Source organism: Suncus etruscus, chromosome 11, assembly GCF_024139225.1.
Source record: "Suncus etruscus isolate mSunEtr1 chromosome 11, mSunEtr1.pri.cur, whole genome shotgun sequence".
NCBI lineage: Eukaryota > Metazoa > Chordata > Mammalia > Eulipotyphla > Soricidae > Suncus > Suncus etruscus.
In genome coordinates this window covers 8,223,689-8,236,476 of record NC_064858.1, presented here as the reverse complement: position 1 = coordinate 8,236,476, position 12,788 = coordinate 8,223,689, and the positions used below count along the sequence as shown (strand labels likewise).

General features: G+C 47.9%; 1 protein-coding gene across 1 annotated transcript in view; it reads right to left on the bottom strand.

Moving 5' to 3' along the window:
- Positions 1–665: 665 nt before the first annotated feature.
- CRTC3 (CREB regulated transcription coactivator 3) overlaps positions 666–12,788 on the bottom strand; it is a 79,116-nt gene continuing 66,993 nt past the window's right edge. Inside the window, exons 10-15 of the mRNA XM_049783296.1 lie at positions 12,380–12,597; positions 11,536–11,834; positions 4,720–4,911; positions 4,549–4,629; positions 2,369–2,471; positions 666–1,785 (exon numbers count right to left, since the gene is read on the bottom strand). Coding sequence (XP_049639253.1) covers positions 1,577–1,785; positions 2,369–2,471; positions 4,549–4,629; positions 4,720–4,911; positions 11,536–11,834; positions 12,380–12,597 — 1,102 coding nt within the window. The 3' untranslated portion in view covers positions 666–1,576. The remainder of the gene's footprint in view (positions 1,786–2,368; positions 2,472–4,548; positions 4,630–4,719; positions 4,912–11,535; positions 11,835–12,379; positions 12,598–12,788) is intronic.

Below are 12,788 nucleotides of genomic sequence, written 5' to 3'. Positions count from 1 at the left end.
CCAGAACTCTGAGGACAGAAAGACTTGATGCTGGGAGGCAGAGGCTACTGAGCGTCTATAGGGTTGCAGGCAAGAGGCCCAGGAGCCAAGAGAGCAAAGTGCCAGGACAGTTGTCCCATCCCGAATAAGGCACAGGTGGCAGCTCCAGCCCACACAGTCAGGGGGCCTCGTTTCTCTGCGTGCAGCAGCGCAGAGTCAAACCCCCTTCCTGCTCTGGCATCTCCCAAGTCCCCTTCAGGTTCCTGTGCTCCATGTCCTTTTTTCAGGTCTCCCTAGTCTGGACCCACTGTTCTAACCTGCCAGAGGCATCATAGTGGCCTGGAGCCCTGAGGATGCTCTTTTTGGCAGAGTAAGGCACTGAGGACTAAGGCTGCTCTCTGTTCTCTACAGACACCAGAGCCCTGTAGAGCAGCATGGATGGGAGGAGGAGAGAGGGATGGGTTCTCTCAGAAGTGGGGGCCTGGCCAGGCTCCTAGAGCTCTTCAGCTGTTCTAGTTGCACTCAAAGTAGAGAGCGCACCCCCAAGGAAGGCAGAGCACCCCACAGTGTGGATTTGGTCACCTAGCATGATAAGCTCGATAAAGTGCAGGCTTAGCATAACCAAAGCACAGGGGTGAGAAAGGGGAAAGCTCTAAGATTTGGCAAGGACTAGGGAGAGCTGAAGCTCTCCCACTGCAAAGCAGACAGGCTCCTGCTTTCCTGCAAGCCTTGCCCTAGGGGTATGAGGCGAGAGGAACAGTCCCTGCTCTCAAGAGCTCACAGCCCAAAGGGAAATGCTGGCTCTACAGGCCACAGCACCTGCCCTCTGTAGCCGCCCTGGCTGTGACACTGCAGCCCCTCTCTCTCACTACCTCACTGTGCTTTCCAGGCTCACCCATTCCCGGGGAAGGCTTCCAGTGACAGCACAAGGCGCCTTCCTTCCTCACTCGTCCATAGGCCAAGGTGCGCTCAAGCAGCAGGAGAGGTCCCCGATGGGGACAAAACACAGTGATAGTCAGTTGGCTGAAGTCAAGACTCTTTTTGGACTTGTGGAAATTCCTCAGGTCAGGAATAAGGCATCTCAGAGCACCGGGGCTCCACTCTGCCCTGCCAGCAGCTGGCAGGAGGACAGCCCTACGGCTGGATCCAAGAAGGCATCGAGGTGCTGGGGTACCGTTACTTATGCTGAGCCAGCTTCCAAGTCTGTGTCCTCACTGCAGCTGCCCCAGGCCCCAGTTTCAGCCCGGTCCGAGGACAGTGATTTTGAACACTATATACAAGGCTGTCTATGCAGCCTCCCAGGACCTGGAGCATTCTGCTCTTACACACCAACAAACTAGGTGGCTGCCAGAGACACATGCTCCAGAGCAGCCTGCCTGCGGCAACAGAATCTGTGCCTGGGGCCTGGGAGGCAGTGCATAGCTCTGTGGTCTAGGACAAGCCACAGTGTAGGAGACAGGAGACATGGGAAGCTAAAAATCCCAGGATTGGTTCCTTCTAGGCCAGAAGCCCGAAAGAAGCACAGCCCAGTTAGCCAGGCAGCTAGCTGACTCTGTGCTAGCTTAGCTCTTTCACAATAAATCCTGTTCCTTCCTGTTCACAGTCGGTCGGCTCGAAAAGTTTCTTCAACAGAGGGGTCGAGCAGGCCCATGCTGGAGTCACTTAGCATGTTGAGTCCGTCTAGGCTCAGGGGCTCAATTTGGAGCTCTTCTTCCAAAGGAAATGGAGTGTCCACATTCAGATTGACCTCAGGCATGCCTGCCAGGGCACTGCTGAGATCTTTGAACAGGCTGGAGCTCGAGTCTTCTGGAAGAAGCAGCAGAGGGGGAAAGAGTGGAGGTTAGGAGTTGTGAGGATGCATCTGGTGGCAAGCCTCCAGCACTATCACCTACCCACCCTCAGAGGCTACAGCACCTTTGTTCCCAGCCCTGTGAGTCCATAAGGGAATTTGGACTCTTCCTGTTGGATCCACAACCTCCCTTTCTGCAGGTTCTCTCCCTCTGAGTGGCTGTCGCTCAAAACTAAATACCTCAGAAACAGCCTGGCTGACCAGAATGAAGGCCAGTGTCTCGAGGGTAGGATACCTACTTCTCAAAAGGTCAAGAAGACCAGCCAGAGTAGATAGCACAGCAGGGTGTGCATGTGGCTGACGCAGGTTCAATCCCTAGAATCCCATAGTGTCCTCCCCTGAGCCCCCCAGAAGTGATTCCTGAGTGCCTAGACAGGAGTAACCCCTGAGCACCACTGGGTGTGGCCCAAAAAGAAAACAAACAAAATTAAAGAAAACTGGCCCTTCAATTTCTGCTTAGGGAGCTGTTTCAGCTCTTACCACAGCCTCTGTCAAAATCCAGCAGTCAAGAGTAAAGAAGCCGAGGGCAGCCCCACTCACCAGTCAGGATGGTGTTTGGAAAGTTCCCACAGTTGGAATACAGGTTTGGTCTCAAATGAAACGGGTCCTGGTGTTCCTGGGGGCCTTGTGGCACCAGGGGCACCTGGAAGCATCAAAGGTCATGTGTATGGAGTAGGTTCTGCTTCCCGCAGGGAGCAAACCTGCCTCAGAGCCTGTTGCCCCTTCCTACCCGGCCACCGGGCTGGCACAGGAGCCCACGGTCCATGGGGAGGTGACTAGTCCTGTGTCATATTGTGGGCCCATAAAGACCCCAAGAAAGCCCACACTTAAGGTTTTGGGGGCCTCGATCTCAGATAGTCCCCCTCCCAACACCCTGAGACCTTTGGAAACTACCTTCTCTGGGAACCTTCAAAGGCTCCATTTGTGACCTAGGAAACAATGATTTCCCCTTTGGTTTCTAGAAAAACAAGAAAGTGGGATGCCTCAATCCCCCACTTCTCACACCAGGGAGGAATATCAGGTGAGACCTTCCAGAGAAAGCCTCTGGGAGGGACATTTGGAGATGGGTTTACTTGAACTGCCTTTCCCAAAACTGGTTTTTAAAACTAATTTTAAAAATCTCTCAAAAGCAAGCATCTCAATCATTTTTTCAGATGTGACAAAAATGGCTTCTTTGGAAACCAGGTGGGAAACTGTTCTTCACTGAAGCCTACTCGGGACATCCCTTCCTTGGTCTACTATTATTTTTTTTTCTTTTAGGTCATTCCCAGTATGATCTTACTCATGGTAGAGCTTAGGAGACCAGGCAGTGCTAAGGATCAGATGTTATGCATGCTCTAGCCCAGTGGTCCACAAGCTGCGGCTCGTGAGCCACATGCGGCTCTTTCCACTTTTTAATGTGGCTCTTCTGTGTGCCGGGTGGCCGCTACAGGAGTACAGGACTCTGCTCCTAGCCTCTGTCAATGCGAGTCCTGTGTGCAGCCCCGGCGGCTTCACACAGCCCTGATCAGAACCAAGGCCAATGTTCACATTAGTGTTTGTGACTTTGTTAGTCATTGTCAGGATGTAATTTTCTCTACATTGTAAGGCAAATTTTATGGAATTTAAGGTTACTGATACATAATATCGTTCTAAAGTTTTTGTTTTATTAGTTGCGTTATTTGTATCCTCCCGACCTATGTGGATACTTGCATGCAAAATATTCTCAATAACAACTTAAGTGAAACTAAAAACAGTGTACCATCCTATGTATTTTTGGTTTTAAAAATGTGGCTCTCATTTTGGCGAGATTTGGCTCAAGTCAAAAAAAGGTTGCTCTCCTCTGCATCTAGCCCTTTTGAGTTGTCAACCTGGATCCTTACTGTCATTACTGTTCCAGGCTCCAGAGTGCAGCACTGAGTCCTTCCTTCTGTCCTCTGCAGCCATACCTACCAACCACTATAAATCTACAAATGTTGGGGCCGGAGTGGTGGTGCAGAGTGGTAAGGCATCTGCCTTACCAACGCTAGCCTAGGACAGACCATGGTTCGATCCCCTGGCGTCTCATATGGTCCCCCAAGCCAGGAGTGATTTCTGAGTGCATAGCTAGGAGTAACTCCTGAGTGTTACCAGGTGTGGCCCAAAAAACCAAAACCAAACAAACAAACAAAATTATAAATCTACGAATGTTGACCCAGATCACTGTTAGGGAGAAGAAAGTATGTAGCAAAAGGAAACGAATTAATAAAAATATCCGGAGCCAAAGAGACAGCACAGCGGTAGGGCGTTTGCCTTGCACACAGCCAATCCAGGAAGGAGATCCAGGAAGGATGGTGGTTTGAATCTCGGCATCCCATAGGGTTCCCCATGCCTGCCAGGAGTGATTTCTGAGCATTGAGCCAGGAGTAATCCCTGAGCGCCACCGCTGGGTGTAACCCCCCCCCAAAAAAATCCCAGGGAATATTCTCGCCTGTCAGATTGATTGCTCCTGAGAAGTCCCTGACAACTTGGGTTCTTGCTCGTGCCTTTTTCTTCCTACAGGTGACACTAGGTTGCTCGTTCTTTGAGCCTCACTGATGACAGTCGTGCAGCTCAAGTATTTCACCACTCACACAGCTTGTCTGCAGGGGCCTTACACGGGTAAGCAGTGAGCACCAGCCTTCTGGGGACCCCGGGCTCTCCTGGCACATGACCTCAGGGCTGAGGTGCCCCAGGTGGAGGCAGGCCTGGCTACCACTCACCTGTGGAGGGAAGGTTGGGCCCGGCCTCAGGGACTGCTGGTCGAAGCTGACATCCGGGAAAAAGTTGGTCAAAGATGAGTCCTTCAGGCAACAAGGAGGGACATTTAGCACAGACCTTGGGCCTCAGAATACCCAGATTCCGCCCCCCACAGCTGCTCCTAGAAAGCTCACCTGAGCTTCGATGAGGTGAAACTCTGAATGGGGCAGTGTCGAAGCCACCTGGGGCTGCTGAGCAGAGGGCTCCTGGGAGTGGGGCTGCAGGAGAGTTTGGGGGAGTTCCTGGGCCGTAGGGTAAGGAGGTGGTGGGGATACTTGAGCTTCTGAGGGCAGGAAGGGAAGCGAGCTTTGATCTGAGGACACCATCTGTAAAATAAACAGGCAATAATGAGCTGAGCCCTGTGTCCTTTCTGAAAAGGAATCGTCATAGCCAGGAATAACCTAAGAGCTTCTTTAGTCCAGCGTTCTAGGACGGGCCCAGAGCCTGTCTCTACTTCTGCAGTCATCCTCAAATCCCCACAAAGTAGCTGCCCATCTGTGACAACTTCCATCGTCTTCAAAAGCACAAGAAAGGAGGCAAGGCAGCACTAAAAAGCTAAGCCAGCATGTGCATGTGGGAGGCCTCTGGGCACCAACAGGAGCAACTGTGAGCCAGGAGTAGCCAGACCCAAGGCTATGGTCCCCTGAAACAAAACAAACACATGGACAAAAAGGCAATGGAAATGAAACAAAATAACCTGCAAATAGAACCAGTTTTCTCAGTGAAAGTTGTATTTGTTAAAATCTAAGTTGGGGCCTGGAGAGAGAGTTCAGGCTGAGCACATGCTTCGCATGCAGGAGGCCTGGATTCTATTTCTGGAACCATCCAGTCGCCTGAGGATCATGCTGGGAATAGCTTCCTAGCACCGCTGGGTGAGGTCCAAGAATAAATAAATAAATGTTGTAAATAAATAATAAAGTCCTCACTTCTGGAAAACTGAAGTACGCACTTAGTTCTGCTGTTCCAAAAGCTCAACAAATCACACTAAAACAACATTAAGCGACCAAACACTGTAATAAACAACACTGAAAAAACAAATACTACTCCAATGGTGATAAATATGAGGACAAAGATAAAGGAGAAATGGCACCGCAACTTGGAAAATGAAAAGCAGATGGACGGACAAGTGGCAACCAGCTGTGATGAGCTGAGAAAGCCAAATGCGAGGTTGGTGGTAGAGACCAGTCAAGAGGCCATCTGACTTCAGTCATCTGAAATCATCTGACTTCATGGGGTCCCCAAAGAGGGCTGGGATTGGAGTAGCAAGGAGAAGCCTGAGGACGGAGACCTGGACGGAGGGTCCAACTACAAGTGTCCGGACAGGGACCCTACACACTGGCTGCAGGGTCATCGGAACGGGAAACTCCTGCTCTTTTGCTCCCCATTTGGCTCTGAGAACTAGAATCTGTCACAGGCCCCACTGCCAGCCTGGAATAATGTCCTTGGCAGGAATCTGACTGGCCTGAGAAAAACTCTGAAACTCACTACACAAGAGGTTGCCCGAGGAAATGAGGAACCAGAGAACCCTGCAATGGTAATCATGCTCCACATGTCCAATCCACTTTACATGTCCTGTTCCTCAATCTCAGAGGGCCCCAGAGATAACCAGTTAACAAAGAAAGCACCAGACTGAGAGCTGGTAACACAGGCAGTTGATATAGGGAGAAAAGAGAAATCTGTGTAGGAAGCTGCAGTCTCTGCACACAAAAGTACTGTGCTAACAGGTTAGGCTATTAAAAAATCTTTAGCTCTAGGGCTAAGGAGGCAATCCCCAGCACCATAGAAAAATAAATAAAATTAGATTCAACGACAAAATTAACTTATTTTGCTAGAAACATGTAATAAAATATTAACATAACATATATAACATTTAATAAAATATTAAGCTGGAGAGAGAATACAGTGTGTAGGGAGTTTGCCTTGCATGCAGCTGATCTGCATTTAGTCCCCAGAAACCATCTAATTCTCTGAGCCCTGTCAGGAGTGATCCTTGAGCACAGGACCAGGAATAAACCCTGAGCACCACTGGGAGTGGCCCCAAAACAAAAGAAACAGAAACATCTCAGAGAGATAAAAGATGACACTGCATTCAAATTTTAAGGTGATACTATAAAAAAAAGAGAACATTTAGAGAACAGGGGCCGGAGAGATAGCATGGAGGTAAGGCATTTACCTTTCATGCAGAAGGTCATCGGTTCGAATCCCGGCATCCCATATGGTCCCCCGCGCATGCCAGGAGCAATTTCTGAGCCTGGAGCCAGGAAAAACCCCTGAGCACTGCCGGGTGTGACCCAAAAACCACAAAAAAAAAAAAAAATTTAGAGAACAAAATATTTTCTTAGAAATTTAAAAGTGGGAGGGGCCAGAGAGATAGCATGGAGGTAAGGCGTTTGCCTTTCATGTAGGAGGTCATCAGTTCGAATCCTGGCGTCCCATATGGTCCCCCGTGCCTGCCAGGAGCTATTTCTGAACAGACAGCCAGGAGTAACCCCTGAGCACCGCTGGGTGTGGCCCAAAAAACAAAAACAAAAATAAACATCTTTGGGGCCGGAGAGATAGCATGGAGGTAAGGCGTTTGCCTTTCATGCAGGAGGTCATCGGTTCGAATCCCGGCATCCCATATGGTCCCCTGTGCCTGCCAGGAGCAATTTCTGAGCCTGGAGCCAGGAATAACCACTGAGCACTGCCGGGTGTGACCCAAAAACCACAAAAAAAAAAAAAAGAAATTTAAAAGTGGGCCCAGAGAGATAGCACAGCGGTGTTTGCCTTGCAAGCAGCCGATCCAGGACCAAAGGTGGTTGGTTCGAGTTCTGGTGTCCCATATGGCCCCCTTGCCTGCCAGGAGCTATTTCTGAGTACATAGCCAGGAGTAACCCCTGAGTACCACCGGGTGTGACCCAAAAACCAAAAAAAAAAAAAAAAAAACCAACAAAAAACAGAAATTTAAAAGTACGAATGCAAAAAAGTTCAAGAGAAGGTCTGGAAGGTAAAGTTGGGAGAACATTTCAGAAAGTAGAGCAAAGAGGCAGAGAAAAGAGAAGGGTCAAAATAGGACAATTGGAGAAAAGTGCAGGATGCCCAATGTTGATATGACAGAACCAGAAACAGAGAAAACAGCAAAAATGGAAGGAATGAAATCACTAAGGAAACAAAATATCCCCCAAATGAAGGGTTTCCATAGTGAAACCCCCAAACTTGGGTTTCTTACAGTGAAGCATCCACCAAACAGAAAGTCTCAGAACTTGGGTACAAAAAGAAGATCCTAAAAGTCTCCAGGGAAAAGGGAAATTTCATCCAAAGTCCAAGCAGCTGGGTTTCTCAACAGCAGCTTGAAACGGAAAGGCACTGGTGGGTAGAAAGAGAGCAGGAAGGGCACTTCTAAAAGCAAAGACAGTTATTACACTGGAGGCCAGCAGCTGGGGTGAAGGTATAAAATGCTTGCTAGAAACGTTGGTGGAAGAAGGTTAACACTATTGGTGGGAATGACCCTGAGTCACTGTCACTGTATGTCTGAAATCCAACTACAAAGGACTTATAATTCACAATGATTTCAATAAAAATTATTTTAGAAAAAATATAAAAGCAAAGATAAGTTTAATCAACACCAATGCACAGAGAAACTCTTTCCTGTAAAGCTACTGGGAACATTTTAATGATCATAAACAGTTGGTGCTCTGTGTGTGTGTGTGTGTGTGTGTGTGTGTGTGTGTGTGTGTGTGTGTGTGTAAGATCCATGGTATCAGGGACTAAACCCACAGCCTCACACATACGAGGGCTGTAGAGTCCAAGAATTTATTTTTCTTTAAAAAAAAAATTTTTTTTTTTTTGTTTTTTTGGGTCACACCCAGCAGCGCGCAGGGGTTACTCCTGACTCTATGCTCAGAAATTGCTCCTGGCAGGCTCGGGGTACCATATGGGATGCTGGGATTTGAACCACCATCCTTCTGCATGCAAGGCAAACACCCTACCTTCATGCTATCTCTCCAGCCCCTAAAAAAATTACTTTACTGAAACCATTGTGATTTACAAAATCCTTCATAGTTGGGTTTCAGACATCCATGAACTAGGGCCAATCCCACCACCAGTGTCGATCTCCCTCCACCTTCGCCCTTCAGCCTGCCAGTATAACAGGCCCATTTTAAGTTTAGATGTTTAGAGTTTGAGTTCCTTAATTATTTAATTATATAAATATTTGGATATTTAGTTCTGTCTTTTTTAACACTACCAATGCACTTGAGACTGCTTGGCCCCTGGCACCCATCCTTTCCTATTTGTGTTTCTCCTTCTCCAGTTTCTTTCCTTCTCCTCACTATACTCTGGGGCCAAGGGTGTTCAAGACAAATTTCATTTAGACCACTGCATTTCTTCATGCAGTTATCAAGAATTTATTTTTAAATGTATAAGAGGAGATTGACCCAGCTCTCAGCTTGAGACTAATTTAGTAATAAAATAGAAAAAATGATACTAACAAGAATATTATCTCCCAAGGGAAAATAAAATAAAAAACAAATGTTTTGTCACTTCATAGTATGCTAAATGGTCCAGCACATGCTACATTCTAGTCACAACATACTAACATGGAGTCCTGATTGTTTTGATCAAAGTGATGAACACATGGGTGGTCAGGGAGACACATGTGTGCCTGGGAGGGAGGCTGGATCCGAATCATCCCCGGAGGGTGCATTATTAGACGCTACCAAATATTGTGAATCTGGAACAAAGACAGAATGAAATAACACGGCTCTAGCACACAAACTAGCTAAAATGTCTGCAGTGGCCATGCGGAAAGGAAGGCAGTGAGAAAAATGGCGAGCTGAAAGACACCTGCTGGTTCATAGTAAGTTCGTTCGTTCGTTCGTTTGTTCGTTCGTTCGTTCCTTCCTTCCTTCCTCCCTTCCTTCCTCCCTCCCTCCCCACTCCCTCCCTCCTTCCCTCCCCCCTCCCTCCCTCCCTCCCTCCCTCCCTCCCTCCATTCATCACACCCACCAGCACTCAGAGGTTACTCCTGGCTTTACACTCAGAAATCACTCCTGGCAGGCTCAGGGGACCATATAGGATGCTGGAATTAGAACCACTGTCCTTCTGCATGCAAGGCAAACGCCCTACCTCCAGGCTATCTCTCTGGTTCTCATAGCAAGTTCTTAAGCAATGTTTGACTGTTAAAACTAAATGCACGGGGGCCGGAGAGATAGCATGGAGGTAAGGCATTTACCTTTCATGCAGAAGGTCATTGGTTTGAATCCCGGCGTCCTCCCATATGGTCCCCCGTGCATGCCAGGAGCAATTTCTGAGCACGGAGCCAGGAAAAACCCCTGAGCACTGCCGGGTGTGACCCAAAAAAAACCCCACAAAAAACAAAACAAAACAAAACAAAAAACTAAATGCATGAGTAACATTGATTAAAAAACTAAATGTATGGGGGCCGGAGAGATAGATAGCACAGTGGTAGGGCATTTGCCTTGCAAGCAGCCAATCCAGACAGATGGTGATTCAAATCCTGGCAATCCATATGGTCCCCTGTGCCTGTGAGGAGTGATTTCTGAGTGCAAAGCCATGAGTAACCCCTGAGCACCACCAGGTATGATCCAAAAACAAACAAAAATCAGCAACAACCCCCCCCAAATGTGAAGCAAATTAAAAAAAAATTAAAAGAGAATGCTCCATCTATAATCTCCTTAAAATACAGCTAGAAAGCAAGAGTAACATTTTTATACCCTATAAAATAATCTTGCAAAATGAAAGGCAATCAATCCAAAGAACCATTAAAGCAGTTATGAAATGCCCTCCCGAAAGGAATTACTCATCTAATCAAGACCCATAGCTCGTGATTGGTAGAGAGTGACTAATAACTGCATCTGTCAGCTCCTCCCTGATTACTCACTTATGGTGAAGTGGTGAGTAAGTGATGTTATAATGTGTCTTGGGAGTGACAATTGGTTAAAAATATATTCATTGATGTTTATGGCAAGGAGAACCACCCTGAGAGCTTAGAATAAAAACAAAGTCAACAAGTCAAAGTCAGATGTTTTCCACTCCTGGATTCTAGAATGAGCCGTGACTTGGAAATAAGCCTCTTCCTAAGCAACCTTCTTTGAGACCTTTCACGATATGATTCTATTTTATCTAGTAATTCACAGACAATGAAAGTACAGTGCCTCAGATCTGCAGTTAAAAGTTGGCAAAGCAACCTAATCCAATATCAACACTTCGGAAATGTTTTTATGGGCTTTTCCCGGTGGCAGAAATACTGACAAGAGGCAATTACTGATTTGCCACAGCAATTTTAAAATCCTGGCCTGGTTTCCTTCAGGATCACAGGCACATCTTGCTCCTTCTCTGCACTTGGTCCTTCCTCCCCAAACCTTCATCAGACAGAGGTTGCAAACAGTTCAGTTTTTGCTCAAGGGCCATTAACAAAAGGCTGGGAAGGACACATGCATGGCACATGCAAGACCCTGCGTTCCACCTCAGAACCACGTGGCCACCCATCACAGCCACAGCATAGCTGTGGTCTCTAGGGATAAAAGAGACATTCTTTATAAGGAAAGAGCCATCAGCATAACAAATATGTTATTAGGAAGTCATGACTGGTGTTTGTGTCTATGTCTGTGTGTTTGTGTGTGTGGTCTACTGCTCACCTCAGCTGGCTGTGCTTATGACTTACTTGGTGACTCTGCACTCAGGCTTCACTTCTGGCAGTGCTTGGGGAATCAGATGTGGAGCCAAGGGATTGAGCTCAGGGCTGCTGCATGCAAGACAAATGTCCTCCTCCCCCTTGTGCTATCTCTCGAGCCCCATGAATGCATTCTGAACTGTTCAGATTTCTACTGTGAAATCGTATGGAGGGAAATGTCTAAGACACAGGCTAGTGTGGGACGCTTCATTTAGAATAGCTTAGGGAGGAAGGAGGTCTCCCTTCCCTCTGTGCAGTTCATCAGTTCTGCTTTTACCTGTGAGGCAGGATATGGGTTCAGGGGGCTGGTGTTCGAGAGCTGTCTGCTGAAGCCTTGATGTGCTTCGGGGCCAGGTGAGAGCGTGAGAGGGCTGACGGGGGGCTGCCGACGCCGAGAGGGGCCGCTGAGGTTTGTAGTAGAGAGGGAGGGGTTGCTGAGGGAAAAGAGTCGGAGTGAGGGGTGAAGGGCAGCGGCGCCTGGAGCTGATGCCTGTGGGTGGCTGTTGAGGGAAGAGGATGGAGTCGTATTGTTGAGTGCAGCCTGGATGGAGGGGTTGCTCCGAGAACTCTGGAGGCCTGCGAGACAACAGGAAGCAAAGATTCACACGCTACTTGTCAAAATTTAAGATCTTAATGCTCTTTACTGTTTTCCACATCATGAAGAAAACCCTACTCCTCCTATTTAACAAAGATTCTGTACATATGGGAGCCCTTGGATTATCCTATTTGACACTGAGACTTATTAAGTATATACTTTCCATCTCACTATATATTCTCTAGATTATTTTAGAAAATACTGATTTGCTATCCACAAGGAAGCTGGAAGAGTCAGACATAGGTGGACTCTGCAGCTAAGAGCCACTCGATTGTGTGGCTGGCACAGACCAGAGCAGCTGCTGACATTGAAACCTCCCGATCGCAGTCTTGAATGGGACCATGTATAGTGAGGAGCAGGAGAACTGTGGGACCCCATCCGATTCGGCAAAAATAACTAAGGGGAGAGAGCCTGGGAAGAGCTCACAGGACACGTCATATGCCTCTAGCTCAGATCAGTCTCATTCCATGACACACAGCCAGGCCTCGTGACCTGGGACCACCAGCAGGGCAGTGGGAACACGTACCGGAAGCACTTTTTATGCCCAGGTGAGTCATAGCAGCCGGGAGATTGCCCACACTGTTCCCCATGCTCATGCTCCCAAAGAGGTGGTCACCCGCGTCCAGGGGAGCCGGCAGGGGCGCAGAGTAGTGGAGGTTGGTTAGATCCGGCAATGATCCCCCGGTGTTCAAGGTCCCCAGAAAAGGTGACAGGCCTATGTTTTGACCATTGTGTGGGAAAGTGCTGAAAAGAGAAAGAAGTACCTTTATAAGACACATAAACTTACATTTTCATATAATGTATTACACAGGACACATTTTTTTCTGTCTAGCAGGGAAGGAGCAACCGTTTAAGTTAGAGGCTCAGAAACTTTGAGGATACACAACGCAAGCTATGCGCAGAGCTGACTCCTGACTCTGAGCTCAGGAATCATT